Consider the following 19198-nt stretch of genomic DNA (forward strand, 5'->3'; position numbering starts at 1 on the left):
AAGTCTGTTATAACTATTTGGTGAGGAGGCGGCTGAAAAGGAAACCCGAGTACCAGGTTCTCTGGGGAGTTCCACCAGAGTAGTGAGTGCTGAACTAGTTTTGGAATTTGAATTTTCATTTCCGGGAATGCAACAGCTGGTTCCAGTTGTGAGGATGATGCCACTGAACCGTTCTCATATGGAGCCTTGCAAAAGGAACTAGGCTTATGCAAGAGGCCATACTGCTCAAGAGCATTTGCAACCACCAAGCTGTCAGAATATGGTGTGTATTGAACTTAACAATGGTTTATTTGTTTCTTTCATGGGGTGGGAATGCTCTTTGTAGAGTAGTATCTATAAGTGCTCCTAGGAATTGGATCCTTTGTGAAGGATTGAGCTGGGATTTTGTCACATGTATGGAAAACCCCAGGTTGAAAAGAGTGTGGCATGCTAATTGCATATTGTGAAGCAATTCCTCTGGAGACTGGGCCTTGAGAAGCCAGTCGTCTAGGTCTGGGTATAGATGTTCTGCCTTTAACCGAAGGTAGGCTGCCACTGACCCCATAACATTTGTAAAAACTGTGGGGGCCAAATTTAGCCCAAAGGGAAGACATATGAGCTGGTAATGAGACCTTCCGATGGTGAACCTCAGGAACTGAATGTTTGTAGATAGGGATGTGATACTAAGCATCCTGCAGATCTACAGATGCCATCAAATTGTTTGGATGAAGAGAAGCCAGGATCTGAGGAATGGTCACCAGTGGAAGGTTTCGATTGACAGAAATTGGTTGAGGTCTGAAAGATCCAGAATTGCACAGATTCCGCCTGATCTCTTTGGGATCAGAAAGTAACAGGGGAAAATCCCTGACCTACTTCCTCTTAAGGAATCAACTATCGCTCCCAAAGAAAGGAGTTTTTGGATCTCTTCCAGGAGCTCCGGGGAGGATTTTTGAAGCTTCAGAGGACAGGATGGTGGAATAGCCGGGAGGCTAAGGAGGTAACCATGCTGAATAATATTCAGAACCCATTCCGCTTGAGTAACAGTTTTCAAAAAGGGAAGCAAGTTGGAAAGCCTTCCTGCTACTGGGGATGTATGCTCCTTGATGATAGTAAGAGCGAAAGGTATGTACATGCCCGGAAGGGAGTCAAAGACTTATTTTGCTCTTGAGGAGAATTTGATGAAGGGGAAGGTCCCAACTTAGACTTGGGTCTATAACTTCTCTTTTTAGAAAATAAGAGTTAGTAGAAGTGGCAGAACCACTGTTTCCTTGAGGATGTGATTTGAATGATTACATGTTTTGGTGATATGGCCGTTTCACCGAAATGGAGCCAAGGGTTTTAGCAGCCATGACAGACACTGGCCTTACATTTCTGACGGACCTCATCTGTGGATGGATCAAACAGAGTTTTGCCATGAAATGGTAGGTCAAGTACATTCTCTTGGATATCTTGGTGAAAGGAAGAGACTGACAAATATGCGTGCCTATGCATGCAGACTGCACTAGTGACTGCTCTTGCTGTTGTGCTGGTGAGGTCTTTAACCACTTGAAGCTGCTGGATAGCTGCCTCTCTACCTGCTGAAATCCAAAAGGAAAACTTGTCTGCGGCCTCCTTAGGGAGCATGTCGGTAAAGCGTTCAAAATTCACCCAATTAAGGATATTAAATCCTGCCAAAACTGTAGCCAGGTTAACCAGCCTGAGTTGTAAGGTAGAGTTAGTAGAAGACTGCTTACCTTGAGTCTCCCTTGCTTTTGCATTTGTATCCAGAACTGAAGCTGGAGATGCAGACGGGCCTTTACCCTTCATGCCCAGGGCATCTGAAACTATTGCAGATTGAGCCAAAAGATTGCACAGGAGTATGAAGGGGTCATCCTTAGGCACCTTGTATTTGTTATCTAGCGCCTTGGAGATGTGTGGATCGGAATGAGACTTACCCCAACAAGTTAAAGCTTGTTCTAGAACAGACAATTCCATGGGAAGTGGGACTTTTGACGGCTGAGATGGCAGTTTCCCAAAAACACCAGCCCTTTTAGGCTTATCCTTAGGGAGGATTTCTAGTGCCTGCATGGCTTTAGTGACTATGTCATGAAACACCTTAGATGGTGACAGAGTGGTATAGTCATCTGATTCTGAGTCAAAGTCTTTGGAAATGTTCTGTGTTTTGGGTGGAGGAGCAGAGTCCTCGTTCACTGATGCCATGATTGGCTCAAGAATAGGAAGGATGGGTACCAATCCCTGAGGTGCAATATGTGCCGTTTTGCCTTTAATGTGTTTAGCAAGAACTTCTAGGAAGGGCTCAGAAAGCATGGTTTCCAGCACAGTTTTGGTGATGTTGTTCGCCATTTAGGAACGGCTAGGTTGAGGGTCTTGTAGTCTGAAAGGAGAAGTAGAAGAGTCAGCCCTGTTAGATGGTTGGAACCAGCGGAGGTCCAGTTTGTGCTGGTACCCGAGTAGGTTGACCCAAACTGTCCTCAGACTGAAGAGAAAGGAGAAGTAGAAGAGTCAGCCCTGTTAGATGGTTGGAACCAGCGGAGGTCCAGTTTGTGCTGGTACCCGAGTAGGTTGACCCAAACTGTCCTCAGACTGAAGAGAAAATTGTGGCAAAATGTGAGGTGACTGAAGTCTCATAGGAGTGCTGAATAATTGATCCGGTGGAACCGTAAAACATTTGGAAGCATCAAAGTCTTCAGAGTCAGAAATTAGAGTAGAATTATCCTTCTGGCTCTCCGGTACCGAGCCAGAGACAGATGCCAAGGGAGATTTCTTCTGTTTGTGCTTTATGGGGGAATTCGGTATCAGACTAGATCTCAAATGAGAGTGCCTATGGCCTCTTGTTGGAGGAATTTTGTTATTTCCTTGGTACCAAGCATCTTGAAAGCTCAACTGTGGTACTAGAGGGTAAAACTGTCTTTTGGTACCGAAGTACCAGATGTTTTACATGCAGGAGCAGACTTGGCTTTCCCCGATACAGGGGAATCATAATGGACCGGATCAACCCCGGAGGTGCGAGCCTCTTTGCATGAACCCTTGCCTGTTCGGCTTACCGAGGCAATAGAGGGTTTTCCCAGTACCGTTGTTATTTTGTTTGGTGTAAATAATTTTTCCGGCACCAGGTGGGTCTTTCTCAGACCTTTTCCCACCTGGAGGTACCAACACTTTCCCACCAGGAGGTACTAGTGTTTTCCCACCAAGAGGTACTTTCAGTTGAATAGGCCTGGGGTTTCCCCCTGAACGGTGCCATGAAGACCCCGGAACTGAGGAGGTATTCTTCCCCTGGGTACCGAAGGCCGGTGCCGAAACAAATACCTCACCTGAAGGTATGGTCACCCTCTTACTGATGTCAGCCTCCCTCCTGTTCCAAAACGAAGTTGTTCATCTTCGGTACTGGTCCCAGCATTGACATGGCGAGAAGACGAGTCCGCAGAGACCTCGGATGAATCCCACAGCAAAAGATACAGGTTCTCACAGGATGATGTATACCCAAACATCGGACACAGGCATGATGGGGATCAGCCGCAGAAAAATGCTTCTGGCACTGGTCGCATATGGCATGCGTAGAGGGAGGCACAGTGAAGTGAAAAAATAAAAATAAAGAACCAATCACTAAGAAAAAAGGGAAGGCCAGCAAAAAGAAACACCGAAAAGAAGGGAGTCACAGCACAGCAAAAATTCCAACCCACCCAGTAGGCAGAAAAACAGGAACTGGGTGTGGAATGTTGGTGACGTAGGTGTAGGCCCGGCACGCACAGGGATGCATGCATGACATAGGTCCCACCCCTTCAAAACTTCTTAGAGACAGCTATCTTTTGCAGCCAGCTTTTCCAGCCTGCCTGCGGATGCACGCGTTCCCAACCAGTTGGGACGGGGAAGAGCCAGGACGAAAGAAATATTGCCTATTGCAGCATTATGTAAAACAGAACTGTGCATAAAATTCCAGTGAATATGTTTCCATAGGTTCGGTTTTACCCAAATGATATGAAATGTAGTTAAGTATCGAAACCTTGTTTAATGTTAAATTTCTGCTTTGCAATGCATGTTGGAAAAGGAACTATAAATGTTCAAAATGGGAAAATTAAACCTTCCAGGAATCACTTCTCAGGCTTAAATTAAGTCACCAACAGCCTTGTCCGAGCCTTTCCATATCATAAATAGATCTTTAATTATCTTGCCCAAAGTGTGGTGCTTTGTCTGTAGTGGGTTGTCATATCTTGGCAAGCATGATTCCTCTCAACAATTGCCACAAAATCTTTGGTGATGGAAGGAGCAAGTTTTGCTCTCATAGCGGTTCCTCTCTTTCAAATGTTAAGTTCACCTTTGAAGAGAAAGACGTAATCCGTAAATACATTCCAATATGAAAGACAACATATTGGTATGTTTGAGGAATCCTGCCAACCTGGCAGGAGAATTTTATTAACTGCTTCAATGCCTACCTGATGATATGCAGACGATTTCATAGCAATTCAACACACACAGTTTGAGCGGTGTGCTCAGGTTGTAAATGAATAATATAATGGCGGTACAATTGAGGAGGTCCATGGTATTACTGGCATCCTGACATAGGCAGGCAGTGGGATCACATTGTTTGAGAAAGCAGTCCATGTATTCATATATGTGTGGACAAATGGATTCATTCATGGAATAATGGGTCGAAAAAGCCTGGGTTCATGCATTTCGCACTTTGAGTACTGATGTAATCATCATTTGGCAATAAAGGTGTGAATATTCTTTACGATTGGTGCCTTGTATCAAGACACTTCTGTAAAAGATCAGGCTTGCATTTTTTTAGAGGTTTATTTTTTAGTTTGCATAGACCCCACCCTTACAGAGTTGTTTGTGGCCCTCCTTGATGTAATCCTCAAGGTCCATAAAAACATAACCCCCCTCCTTATCTTGCTCTTATGCCACTATTCTCTTGTTTGTCGTAAAAGTCTTCAGTGTGTGGCTAGATTTCAGGATGGATTTCAGGACCGTTTTTACAAAAACATAGAAGTGAGGCTATGGGATGGGAGTGGGGTGAATCAAAAGGGCTAGGGACAACCACCCGTTCAATGAAGGGGGCGACTGAGGATGTCCAAGGTGCATCACCCAAGTTACCCAACAAATCCCTAGCCTCACCTGTGTGGCAAGTACCCCTGCCATGAGAGAAATAGGATTGTCTGAAGTATGCAAGTGCAATGTTGAAGGGTCAGATATGAAGTCAGATGCCAGATGCGCGTGTACTCAGTCGCAGAGGCATCTGCAAGCAAATTCACTCGCATATTAAAGGCATGCTGCACAAATGAGAAGGGCACCTAATGCCTAGCAAAGTTAGAACACTAGTGGGGAGCCGAATTCTGAGGAAGACACAGATTCGGGAAAAGAGCCAAAATGGAGGAGAGCCAGAACTAGAGTGAAATGTGAAAGACTTCTGGGAGCTATTTCTCAGACCTAGCTGAGACCAGACACAGTGGGATGAGACAGCCACTAGCAGAGAACAGATCTAAAAGAACAGAGAAAACCTACAATCGTCTGGGGACTATATGCCACACCCACCGTGGAAGGAGTCGGAGATCTAAAGAAGTCAGTCAGTGGTCCAAGATCATGTGCATGGCAAATGTTCTGGCCCATGAGGACAATACTGGGCTGGTGGGACACTATAGTGCAGCCAGCCAATGAGCCTACGCAAAGGGAAAGAAATACTTGTTAGTAGGAGTGTGCCTAACATCAAGTCAAGAAGCCTAGGAAGGTGACCAACTACAGAAACGTGTTGAAGATTCAGACAGTGTTAAAGCCAGACTGTTCCTGGACACAGAGCACTGTAGGTCATCAAATACAGCAAGCACCATCTCCTACTCATGAGGCAGGTCATATTTTGGACTGCACTTTTGACAACTCTGGCCCAGTAAGGGTTGTAACCATGGTTTTCCTTACTTGCACTGATCATGCAAGTATTCCATTTATAATAGATATCCCAGATTTCCATATTTCTAGCATTCCTAAAACAAAATGCATATAATAATCATAAATGGGATCATCTGCTTCTGGAGAGCCCAACCCCTTTCCATGCATATTTCACTACCCCTGAGGATCAGTAAGAACTAGTACCTGATCCCACTTTGATTTTGGATAATCATCAACATCATATCCAAAAGATTTAAGCCAGCTGGTTCTGGTCAAGTCAGAACTTGATTTTAGGGAGCTTGGACGGAGAAGCCTTGGTATGTCCGCATTCTTGAGCTAGAGAAAAGGAGATCCATGTAAGCAGAAAGAGTGCATTTAAAGTAAGGTTAGTTTCTGCTAAATGTATTCAGAATGAATCTTCCTTAGCCCAAACAGATCAAGAACTGTTCCAAGTTCGTTCAGAACTTGGATCTCCAAAGGCTCTTGACTATGCTATTGTCCAATCACAGAATCTCTGTGAAAGGTTGTCTCAAGGCTTTTCTGAAAAAGAATCATCACGTTCCAGCAAGAGCTACCCTGAGTTGAGTCAGCCATTGAGCCTCCTGCTGCTTTGGCATCCATAGCAGATGGCTGGACTTAACTACTTTGTTATGTTATGATAGGTTATTTATTACATGCTTAATACCCAGAGGTTTCTAAGTGCGGAGCCGGGATTGAACCTGTGGTCCTCCATGTCTGCTTCCAAGGCGAGCATGTTGCCCCTGCGCTATCCTCCCTCGTTTCACATTGTTTTAGCCCATTACGGATTCTACTTTACTGGAGATCAAGGCAGCTCTCCACCCAGAGGTTCCCTTATGAAACCTGCTCAGCCAATATTCTTAAGGAGATACAATCACTGGTGGTTCCTGATCTATGTCGTATTATTAACAGCACTAATAGTTCTTTTCAATCAGGATTAGTTCCTGGTCTCTTAAAGATGGCTGTTCGACCTCTACTCAAGAAGGCACCCCTGTATTGAGGCATTTGGCAAATTTCGATCTTAGTTCTGTGTTCTGAGCAAGTAGCGGGAAGTCGCTGCAACAACTCAATTGCTGACCTTTGTGGAAGAGCATGTTTTGCTGGATGGTGCACAGGCAGGATTTCGGTCCATCCATAGCACTGGACTTGCAGTAGTGGCTGCCATGGACAGCATTAGATTAGTGGTGGAGAGTGGAGGACTGGACTTGCAGTAGTGGCTGCCATGGACAACATTAGATTAGTGATGGAGAGGGGAGGCAAGATATTCCTTCCCTTATCTTACTTGATTTGACTGCAGCTTTTGCCACAGTCATCCATTCAATTCTGTTAGCATGTTTGCAGGGATTAGCTAGCAAAGGCAAGGCGCTTGCCTGGATTACTTTTTTCCTTACAGGGAGAGTTCACTCTTTAGCTCTACTCAAGTTTGAGTCAGCAAAATAAATAATTTTTCAAATCCTACAAGGCTCATCAGCGAACCCGTCACGGTTTAATATCTACATGAAACCATTGGAAGAATTCATTCAGTTTTGTGGGGCTTTGTTTTTTATTTTGTTTACATGCCAAGGATACTCAGTTGATTTTTCATATGGGTATCTTAAAAATGACAAGGTGGCTCATTTTAAAAGGTTGTCTGGAACAAGTCAACCAATGATAGACCTTAACTGTTTGAAATTGCATATTCAAATACATGAAATGTTGCCACGCAGCAATCCCCTTTCAGGTCAACAAGCACATTTTTAATTTCACAGGATTTCAGAGTCCTCAGTTGTCAACGTATGATGACTACTCTCAGGCCTTAAGCGGTGCCAGCAGGGAGGGTAAGGAATCAGGGAGGAATGCTGCACCCAGGTCATCAATTGATTCTCATAAGTGCTAGGAAAGATTGTTCATCATCATGTTTATTGAGTGCATTTACCCCGGTATTTCTGACACGAGCTTTAGCATTAGTACATTGAAAACGGTGCAGATACTGTTATGGGGGCCCGGAAATCCCAGGCCCCAATCGTGAAGGGCCAGCTAGGGGAGGCCCACAGCATGGTGCACAGCGCCAGCGCCTTACCCTCGAGCGGCTGTCTTTCTTCTTCTTGCCGATAGATTTTATCCATCTGCAGTGATTCTTGGATACCGAGGCTTGAGCCTCATTACTCCATCTTCTCGGGTAGAATATGTAGTCGTGGGTTAGGATTCTTCATGGTCTTTGTAGACTTGTCACAGTAGGGCTGGTTTCACAGGGTCTTCATTGTGGAAGCCGCCCAGCCCTTTTATTCAATTGATGACACGTCTGCCACCTGTCAACCTACACGTAACTGTGCCTGAGCCCAGGAGGAGCTTAGCCACAACAGGTACCTTCTTATTACTTTCTCCAATAATATTTGCTGTGGAGTTCAAGCTCCCCTCCAAGTTCATCTCGAAATCAGGGTTTAGTTGCAATGGTGTCCTTAAAAGTATGTTTCTTGACCAACCCCCGCCCCACTCACCACTCCTTTTGACATCTGTTGCCAAATGGGGTTATGTATTTAGAAGGGGAGGACGAAGAAAAGCAGTTCTGGAATGTTCACGAAGAGTTGTAGTTTGTTCATATTGTGCAATCTGGCAAAACGATTTTAAATTAATTTGCATGTTAACAGATTTTATTTTAAATGGAAGACAGTAAAACAGTGCCTTCTACTACCCTGCTGTTAGGGAGAATTCTCCAGAATGGCTAATTTCCCTTACCTGTTGAGTCCCTCGGTAGCTTAGCTGGATTTCTAGGATTTCATTTTTTCACCTGGTAAGAGTGTGAGCCTTTTTTCCCACTCTTACATGTGTTCTTGCTATGTGTTGTACATTTTTTGTGCTCATGGACTATGGAGTCTCACCCACTCCATAGGCATTGTCTTTTTACTGCATGTCACACAGCACCATTAGTGCAGTGACACAGGGTTGTCTTTTTAGACTTCCCACTTTAAAAATCCATTTTCCGGGACTGACTACTGTCTCCCAGAACATGTAAAGTTGCCATTGACTTTACTAGTCTTTTTAAATTTACAGACCCAGTACAAACTATCTTCCAATAGAGTACTGTAAAGTTTAATATCCCTTTTTGTCTGATTCTCATGGAACATTATTTCGTTCCCCTTTCTGTAAGATTTTGCTGGTGGCAGTGGTATTTACCATTTTTATTCTGCCGCAAGCTATGAAAATAGTCTCGGTAACGTTAGAGGCTATGGTGGTAGCCTCAAACTCTAACCCGCTGGACCCATTTTATTTTTATTTGGTTCTGGTTGGGTTTATTCGCCATTTCTTTTTGTAAAGGTCTTTCTCGTGTTTTACTCTGCGCGCCAAACCAGTTTTGGTTCCTTGGTTCGCCATCTTTTGGCGGGCTTCTGCACAGACACCCTTCTTAGCCGCCTGAATGTCAGGGTGGACATGATGTGAGGGAGGGGTTTGAGGCCCCCTGCACAGGGTCTCCTTGGAGACCCAAGAACACACTAGTTTGATTGGCTAGGTGACTATCCTGCCAGGACAGCCACCCTGCTGTGTGATTGACAGCCAGGCTGCGTGAATGGGGGAAAACTGCTTAAAAGCAGGTCTCTGGGACTTGGAAGGCAGAGGCGCCACTGGAACGAGAGAACCACCAAGGAGCTGAAGGAACACGACTGCTGCAACTACTGGACATCCCGGTGAAGCCCTGCTGCAGGTCCGAATCGCCCGAAACTCAGACGACAGAGAAGATCTGCAAAGAATCTTCTTCCCTTGAGCTTGGTGGGACCAACCAGCTCGCCAAACACCAAACCCCAGCCTCCCTCTCCTGGTCGAATTTGCTGTGCATCACTGCAGCGAACCGGATAGCCGGGAGGAATGGAACTGGTTTGGGTTTTAAGGACTGCACCTTTTGACGCTTTGCTCTGCTGCTGGCTTCTTCCCTGGGCAGTGCAGGACCCTCCAGTCTTCCTCCTCCTGGTCACCACGACAGTCGCTTCAGGAACTGTGAGCCTGCAGGAACTGCCAGGAACAACTGCCTCAGCAACAGCATTCTTCTTCGTTTAAGGCACTGTGCAAATCCGGTCATTTGTTCCATTCGACAGCGGTGTACGTTTTGAAATCTTTCGCCTCTCCGAAGGCTTGTCCTTCTCTTCTCCTTTAAATATCTTTTCCTCCGACCAACTTCGTTTTGAACTCTTGGCAAAGATTTAACTGCAAACTACTCTGAACTGTGTGATCCTCTGCAAAGACTATGAAACATTAACATTGGCCCAGGCCTATTGACTTGAATCCTAGTTGTAGTAAGCCTTTTCTAAATTGCCCTGCCTATCACTTGGTGGTGGTGTTGATTTTTGATAACCTTGTCTTTTCCTCCCTTTTAAATTGCTGGAGTGCCATTTTGCTCAGTCTTCATTTTTAGCTTAACTTGTCCAGAATAGATTGGGGGTTATTGTAGTGTATTACGATTGTTATTTTCTGCTGCTTTATAATAGTGAACTGTTTTATAACTGATGGTGTAAATAAATGTATATTCTTTTACTGAGAAACCTTGAGTCAGTGTTTGTTTGAACCATAGCAATTGCTGTCCTTTGCGAAACTTGTGATACTGCTCACTTTACTCTTGAGATAAGTCTGACTGCTCAGCCATCTCTACCACTTTACTGTGTAGTATGGACTTGTACCAAAGGTGAAATTGTACTTAAACTTGTAGTCTTAATTGTGTGTGGTGTTCCCAAAAGGTACTGCATATGATTCTGCCCAACACCTGTCGATTAGATCTGGTAGAATAACACCAATCTCATGTATGCCAAAGGTCACACGCAGATTAACATGAGGCACAGCAATTTAAAAGTAAACGTTGCGCAGCTCAGCATTCAATCCTTGAGATTCGAAGGATTGATAAGTGGGTGTAAATTGGTAGGGCAACTTTGTACTTCAAAGGCTTTTGGAGTCCATGCTGAAACACTGGCTCAGCAAGTGAAATAAACTGACATCTCCACACATCCAAACAAGTCCCAAGTTGCTCAAGAGCTACTCATGCCGCCTGGACATTTTTACATTGTGGTACTGGATTTCCCAGTATACCATCCAGGACTTCCATTCCCAGAATGCAAAGAAAATTTCAGGGCTGAACAAGCACCTCCTGAATGGAACTGAGCATATGGTGGCATGCACGTGCATCCCCATTTCCTGATCAGGAGATGCGTAAGGCAAAGCCAATCTATCACCGCTGGCAGAACCTCTGCCCTCAACCTGCAAACCACAAGGAGATGCACTGGCCTCCCTCACTCTGAGCTAGAAGCTGGGTACAGGGGAGGGCTGTGCCATAATCCGAGTATATGGCTATTGCTGCCAATTAACTCCTGGCCAATCTCAGTCCTTGTTTCAATCGCTTTGGAAAGGGAGGAATGTCCAAGTCAGTATTTGTATGACCCTGGGGGGAGACAGACACTGGTGCTGCTGTGTAGACGTGTAGCTTTAGAGTAAATTTGCTTGTGAGTGGGGAGGACACTTTTTATTCACTCTGACTTGAAGTAAACACATTCAATGATGTTCAATTTTACTGTGTTGTATGCGTTTCCAAAACTACATTCTATGTATATCTGTAAACATATTAGATGTCTTTGGTGCACACGTCCACTGCCTTGCCCACAAAGGAGGACAAGTGGATGTTATGCCTGGCTAGTAGGTTAAACCTTGAAATGTTGCACCAAATGCATGCAGCTGAGTCTAATCACTTCTAGGCTCAATAATGCCCAACTTATAATGCAATACAAATTTGCTCAGACACAGGGAAACAATTTTCCATAGCTCAAATACACCTTTCACTAACTCTGCATTAGAACCCTGCACTAGCAAAAATGTTTCATGATTTCACACTCTCATGCTTTACTAAATAAATCTCCAACAATCGGTAGATCTCCCGTGATAAGCCTATTTGATATGCTTGAGGAAATTGGCGATTATGTTATTCACATATTGCAGGAGCATATCCTCAAATTAATAAAGTAACTCAACATTTCGTCTGCTTATTCTCAGCCATCTTTTCTAACATAATGCGCAGGAAAAGGATAACCTATTATGATACTCTACTACCATTTAAAACTGAAACCAATTTAGAACAACTTGGAGCATACATTTGGTGAAAGGCTCAAAGAAACGACCACCACTTAAACTACTAACCAAAAAAGAAAACTCTAGCTTTTGAAAAAGTTAAAGTAGCAAATATTCCAGGACGCCACTCTGATGGGCTGATTATAATAATCATACAAATTATTTGACATTTATATAGAAGCGCTTTTCATAGCACATATTTACATACATTATTGCCATACCCAATCGAAATTGGTACTCACTTTATCGACCTCGGAAGAATAAAAGGCTGAGTTGACTTTGCCGGGATTTGAACCTGCTACCTGCAGATCAAGCACAGATCACAGCAACGAGCGCGTAACCCGCTGAGCCATCTTACCCTTCTTACTTTCACATTAGCCACTTGTAACACACTAAAGCTATACTGGGAATGTATATTCAATGCAATCTTATAAACCACACAATGACAGTCCCCCAAAAGAGAGGCGATATTGCTAAACCACCCAACAATACTAGGTTTCTCTATTCATAATGGTGTGTGGCATTGTGTCAAATAATGTTACAACACGCACCAACTGGAGTTTAAATATTTTCTTTACATTTCTCCAGGGCAGGTGGTCTGAAAACATCAAGTTGGCTGGTCAGTTCACATTGGTCTTAGTTTGAAATATCCGCCTCCATCAGAACTAGGTTCAGTTCCCAGGGAGGAGTAGTTCATTTTCTGTTTGCTGCTTCAGGATGCTAGGGCTTCAGACGTCACTTGTCACACTGCAGTGGTTTCACGTTTTCTTGTATTTGAGATATGCAACCTCTCCCCTCATAGGTACTAGGAACAAAGACTTGTTATTGTAATGCAAATTTTCCTCACAACCTCTCCTTCACAGGGATTGTACACCTCAAATTCAATGCAACAATACTTTTATTTCTTCACTTCAGAAATCGCAAGCTCTCCCTTCAGAGCTATTGAGAATGTAGACTTCAGTCCCCATACTGCCACTGTCTTACCTTCCTCACACCATGAATCACACTTTCTCCTTCAGAGGTATTGGGAACATGACCTTCAGTTCTCGCAATGAAACAATGCTTCACAACTAGAGCTCAAGAGGAACTGAAAATGTGGACTTCAAATTCCAAAATGTGGCATGGATTAACTTGGTCTCACAATCTGGCTCACAACCATCCGGCCCCTGTCTCCGGAGCTAGGAGCATCCAGAGCAGACACTGTGCTTCCAGTGGCCTGCCTCCTATCCTGCACCGGCTCTGATCTGTTCTTGCTACAGCCACGGATTCTCATTTCTGCTCTGTCTCTGCATTGATTTCTGGTTCTATGATGTTTCCTTGCGAAAATTAGCTGGAAGCCCATTTGTTAGCAATTTCCTTTTTTAACACATTTCCTCGCAACAGAAATGCAGGGGGAGAACAGCTGCAAGCCTCCTTCACCTCCCCCCACAATAATTAATACCTAATCCCAACCCGATCTATATTTGCTGGAAATGTGTCAAAAAAGGACAACAAATGTGTCTGGAGCAAATGGGTCTCTGACCAAATGGGCTAGATCGTTTTTTCTCCCAGCTGGATGCCATCGCCATGGTTATGGATCAGTGCTTGGGAGCCTCCGATTGGGCAAGGCACAAGCCCCTACTGCTTCCTTTCACTTGCCATCTCCCAATTTTCCAGGATGGGTTTGTATCTCTGCCATGCATCTTTTGTAATCACCTGTATTTGGCATGGCAGAGAGTCTACCGTCATTTGTTCGTCACTGCAAACACCGGCTTGAGCATAGTGAGCAGCCTCCCCATGTTGCCTTTCGGCCTTGGTCATCCTCCCTCTGTGCCACAGTTGTAGTCAAATGGTGTAATGGGTGGGAAAGAGACTTAATTTTATGGTAACGTTTTATTTGTTCCTGGGGACCCTAGACCTAGATGTATACAGACAAATTAGTTTTAATGAGAAACTGGATTATTCTAATATCCCAGCTCCTCATTGGTAAGGTGATGTTAATGAATAGTTAGAACCAAAACAAGGGGCTCTACTATGTTGGAGATGACCAGTGCCCAACTAACGCATCCCAAGCTGAAAACAAAAGGTCTCCGACAAGAGCCAAGGTCACCTAGCACACAGAGAAATTGGAAAAAGTCTATAACATTATTAGAGCTTATGCAGGGTGATAAATGGAAAGCCACTCATAGGGAGTCCTGTGTCCGTGACCAGTCTGTACACAACACAAAACAAAGCTTGGAAAGCAGCCTTTAACAGGCATTAAGGACCTCCATTCCAAGGTTGCTAATTCGATACCTCAGCTGGCTCCCTCTTCGTCTTGAGCAGGACTTCCTTAACTTCCGCAAGAACTCCAACACCTTCCTCTTTACCTTCCCTCCCTCTCTCCTCTGCTAATCTCACAGTTGCTTGTTTGGTGTTCAGGGCCCGTATGCATCCTCTGGGCCGACCTCCCACACCAAACCGCCCCTGTCTCTGTCTATCCTCAGCACTTGCCTCGGCTCACCCTGCAGCCCCTGGAGGCTGGCACTTAACTTTTCACTCACCCATGAGCACCCCAGCACCTATCCCATTCCCTCTCCCTTCTGCACTTGCAAATTCTGAACCCTCACAAGGCACAGTAGGTTCGTCCGTCCCCCCCAATTTATTTAATATTTGTTATGTATTTTAATTGTTTCTCATCCCTTGTCCCCTCCCTGTTGCCCTGTGGGCACTTTGAAACAGTATTTCCTTCCTGCATAAGTGCCTAACAACCAAACAATCAATAAATAAAATTAAATATAGGAATTACATCTGGGCACAATTAGAAGCAACAATACATTAATCTAATACAGCGTTAACTCGTACAGGGATTTTGTAAACTGCCTATGAGAGCCTGATGGACTACCACTAGAGCATTCTGAGGTACAATACTGGCTGTAAAGAAAAACTAGAACATGGGAAGGAATGTCAGTTCTATAACAAACATTAAAAAAAAAACTCATGACAGGTTGCCATGGCCAATATATTTAATTTGCAGAAAGCCACAACAAAAATAATTTACAGTTCTCAACATGCCTCAAATTTAGAAACACAATCACCTACCTGCAGCCAGAACAGTAGACACAGTAAAACTGTCGTTCCTCTGTGCATCCATTGTGGTTGTGGGGCAGGAGAAAAATGTGAGCTGTGGCAACCCAGAGAATAAGGGAGATCCTGAGGAGGTAAGGAGAATCACATAAGCAGGGAAAACGATCAAAAAAAGGAACTTCAGGAGACATGTCAGGATCTTTGTGCCCTTCTGAAAGGAATTTGGGAAAAAGCATGGGGCACCTAGGTTGGGAAATATTGCCAAGCGTACATTCCAATAATAAAGAGAGTCATGCCAGTATTCGCCAGAGCACTGGGACTGGTCTATAGATAGGCTGGGACCTTGCACAGAGAGGAGGGTGACTGGGGCATCAGGAGTGTGACAGCCATCAAATAATGACTCTAAAGAACAAAATAAAATAAAAATTAAAAGCAAGCAAATAGTGTATGTCAAATGAATGCAAAAAGAAGAAGAGGTGCCGACCTTCAAACCGCACTTGGCTGGCATGAGAGCACAACATACTAAGGCTTCGACCCAAATCTGTGTGCCAATGTAGGAGATGCTGCAATTGGGAGACACGCATTCAGAAAAGCAGAACCTGGTTATAAACATTTAAATCCTAAGAATATAGGATAATAGCATAGCCCCTACCTGGTCAAACACCCCTAAAAGCTACAAACAAAGAAAACAAGCCTTGAAGCAAAACACACAAAAATCACGCAGCCCTCATATTCCACAACCAGCAAAGACCCTTTGTGAAATGGAAATCCATTCAAGATAAAGGTACCTCAGGAGACAGCACCAGGACACTGGTTCAATGTGATCCGCCAACCTGATACATACCTTTCCCTGGTACTCACCACCAATACTAGCCCTAACAAGGCCCACTCCACGGTCCTCAAGCAGAATCTCAGCCTTACACCTAACCAAGATACAGACCTAGGAAATATTTCACATCTCTCAAGCCATCCTCGGTCAGTAAATCAATCACTTTCACCCCCGCCCCCCAAACCCAAAAATCATGGAACAAGTCCAATCCAAATTCTGGAAAAGAAAGAAGCCCCACATGAAAACTTACTTTACTAGATTCATTGAGACCGAAAAAATATGAGAAAGATGACAATAAAAGTCAGAGAAAGGAAAATGAAAATTAAATGTAATTGGAGGATGACCAGATCAATGGAAAAAAAGTAGCATGTTTATTATTGTTCAGTGAAATTAGCAAAAAAGACCTACAACGGCGATGGCCACTAAACAGTTCAGAGGTAAATGCAGAGGGAAAAAAATACAGATTCACAAAAAAGTAGTATGAGTTAGAATATTGTAACTCAATGCAGTTAAAAAGAAGGACATGGAAGGGGGTGTTGCCAACAGTCCACAAGATGGCTTCCAGGTCTGGATCTCCCCATAATTTATCACATTCAGAAGAAATCAAAGCAGACACTAAAACCAAATCCAAACTTTTTTGGGCCTCAAAACATGTCTGTCCGCCTATTTTCTAAGAAAAGCTCTGTTCACGAATGCCGTCATCTTTCATTTTTTGAATGCTCTCAATTGCCACAAGCCTCTAGTGGCTGTTAGAAAACCTGACAAATTCTTTCTCAATATGCAGGGCACTATTTCTTTCCCTGATTCTCCTCAGTCTCTTGGGTTCTGTTACACTGATTGTGTCTCTTTAAGAGACTGAGATCATGTCACGTGGGTTAGGACACGTGACAGGGTTACGTAAGCAGGCGGGAGTGTTTATTCACTTTTGGATGTGCAACGAATAAAGAAAGACGTATGCACTACCTCGGCGTGTCTGTCCTTATTGCAACGGCCCACTCCGGGCCTAACAACTGGCGACGAGGTGCTCTCCCAGACAGCCGAGTCTTCCTCCTCCTCTATCTTCCGGCAGCGATCCCGCTCGGAAGCGCGCCACAGGCACCTTCGGCCTGTAGACCGCCGTGCCTGATCCCAGGCCCGCCTCCTCCTCATACCTCCTACGAGCCGAACCTGGCCCACCCGACGGCGCCAGCGCATGTGATTCCACACCCACTCTCCTTCTCCTCCTCTGCACGGCAACCTAATCCCAGGCCCGCCCTCCTTCCTGGTAAACTCACGGACACGTAGAAAAAAAACACGTGCGCCATTAGCGGCCTGCCAATTCAGAGGCCGTCTTCCTTCTCCATGTACACGTGAAAACCACGTGTGCCACAGCACGCCTGATCCCAGGCCCATCCGTGAGCAGCAGAGCGCCTTATCCCAGGCCCATCCACCCACACCGACTACACTCCTGTGAAAGGTGGGTGATACCCCGCGCCGACAGCCAGCTCCAGCCCATTTCACCCGCTACAACGGTGACTCACACCCATCACCACCAACATGAGCTCACCCCAAGATCAGCAAGCTCCAGCTCCCCCAACTCCTACGGGAAGCACAGCAACCACGGCATGGCACATGCCCCCCCGTTCTCCATGATGCCACAAGCGGACAAAGGCCCAAGGTGGGTTGAGTGGTTGGATGATTTCAACACCTTCATAGAAGCCGCGGGAGAAGAAAAGTCACCAAGACTACGCAGCATGTTTCTAAACCTTGCAGGAAACGACATCAAAGTCCTGTTGAAAACCATTCCAACGGCTGAACAAGCTGACTTCCCAGCGCTAATCGCGGCACTGAACAGATGGCTGTTAATTGAGCACAATATAGGCTATGAAAGATACATATTTAATCAGTGCACGCAAAGCATCGACGAAACCGTTGACGAGTTCATCACCCACCTACGAATAAACGGCCCAAACTGCCAGTTCCATGCCTTCTCACTCGGTGAGGCCATACGACAGAGTAATCGAAGGATGTGTATTCCAGACCATAAAGAAACAGCTTCTCAAAAAGCCCATTACCATTGAAGTCAGCCAGATGGCAAGAATTTTAGAAAGGGTCGAAAAACAAGTGACACAGATAACAGGCACCACTTCCACAAAACAAGACAAGAACGAAATGATAGCGGCAATGCAGTCCAACGCTGCCAGAACAATGGAAAGAGGCCCCAATCCCAACTACCCAATGACGCCAAGAACCCAACGCCAATGCTACCGCTGTGGGATGGATTTCCCTCATACAGGGACTTGCCCTGCACTGTCCCAGAGATGTGGCAACTGTGGCAGAGAAGGACATTTTCAATCAGTTTGCAGGGAGGTCAGACCATTTCCGACGCAAAGACCACCTCTTGCCCCCCCCCAGTTCAAAGTACCCACCAAGAACCCACAAGCACAAGCCTACCAAACACGACCATATCAACAAGGCCCGAGGAGATACGTCAGAGTAGTTAAGACGTCTACCCATCCGATGCAACCTAGGGAAGTGAAGGATACAAACAGGTATCCCACATAAGAGATGAATACGATGGGCCCCCAGCATTTCTAACGCACTACGACGTGGACCAACAAAGTCTCGAACATGAAAGCGATCAATATGGCCACTCTCCGCATGACGAAAATGTCAACCTTATCATGGACGAACGACAAGCACGTGAAGCACCCACGATACCGGTGGATATAGGTGGAAAACAAATCTGTTTCCTGGTTGATTCAGGAGCCACGGTCAACATAATGGGTGAAAAAAAGAGTTCCACGAGATTCCCAGCAAACCAGCCCTAACGCCATCCGATTCCAAGATATATCAATGGGGCGCTGCCACCCACGGATACAGACATGATGTCAAAAGACACCATCATGAAAGAATTCTCCATCTGCAAAGGCCTAGGGAAACTAAAAATGACCCCCAGTAAAACTTCACATTGATCCCACAGTCCGACCTGTCCCGCAACATCCAAGGAGAGTTGGCTTCCACCTCCAAGCCGCAGTGTCAGCTGAACTCTGACAACTCCTGGAAGATGGAATAATTGAACCAGCGACATGCCCGACCCTGTGGGTCTCTTCAATGGTAATCGTGCCAAAGGAAGGAGGACGACTCAGACTCTGTGTGGACATGCGCATAGCCAACACCGCGATTCAGCGTGAACGACACCCAGGCCCCAGAATCGAAGACATGATTGTCCAAATAAATAAGTCCACCCTTTTCTCGAAACTAGACCTGAACCAGGGTATCACCAGATAGTGCTCCATCCAGACTTGAGAGGTATTACCACCTCCGCCACGCACGACGGATTATTCCGATATAAGTGCCTCAATTTCGGCATATCATCAGCCGCAGAAA

The 19198-nt window shown here is 45.1% G+C and overlaps 1 protein-coding gene across 1 annotated transcript in view; it reads right to left on the reverse strand.

Annotated features, from left to right (window-relative positions):
* The window catches only part of LOC138497532 (kinesin-like protein KIF20A), a 1316984-nt gene that overhangs the window by 94967 nt on the left and 1202819 nt on the right, over positions 1-19198 (reverse strand). Inside the window, exon 16 of the mRNA XM_069621067.1 lies at positions 15016-15126. Coding sequence (XP_069477168.1) covers positions 15016-15126 — 111 coding nt within the window. The remainder of the gene's footprint in view (positions 1-15015; positions 15127-19198) is intronic.

The sequence above is a fragment of the Ambystoma mexicanum genome, chromosome 5q (genome assembly GCF_040938575.1).
Source record: "Ambystoma mexicanum isolate Mex_15411 chromosome 5q, UKY_AmexF1_1, whole genome shotgun sequence".
NCBI lineage: Eukaryota > Metazoa > Chordata > Amphibia > Caudata > Ambystomatidae > Ambystoma > Ambystoma mexicanum.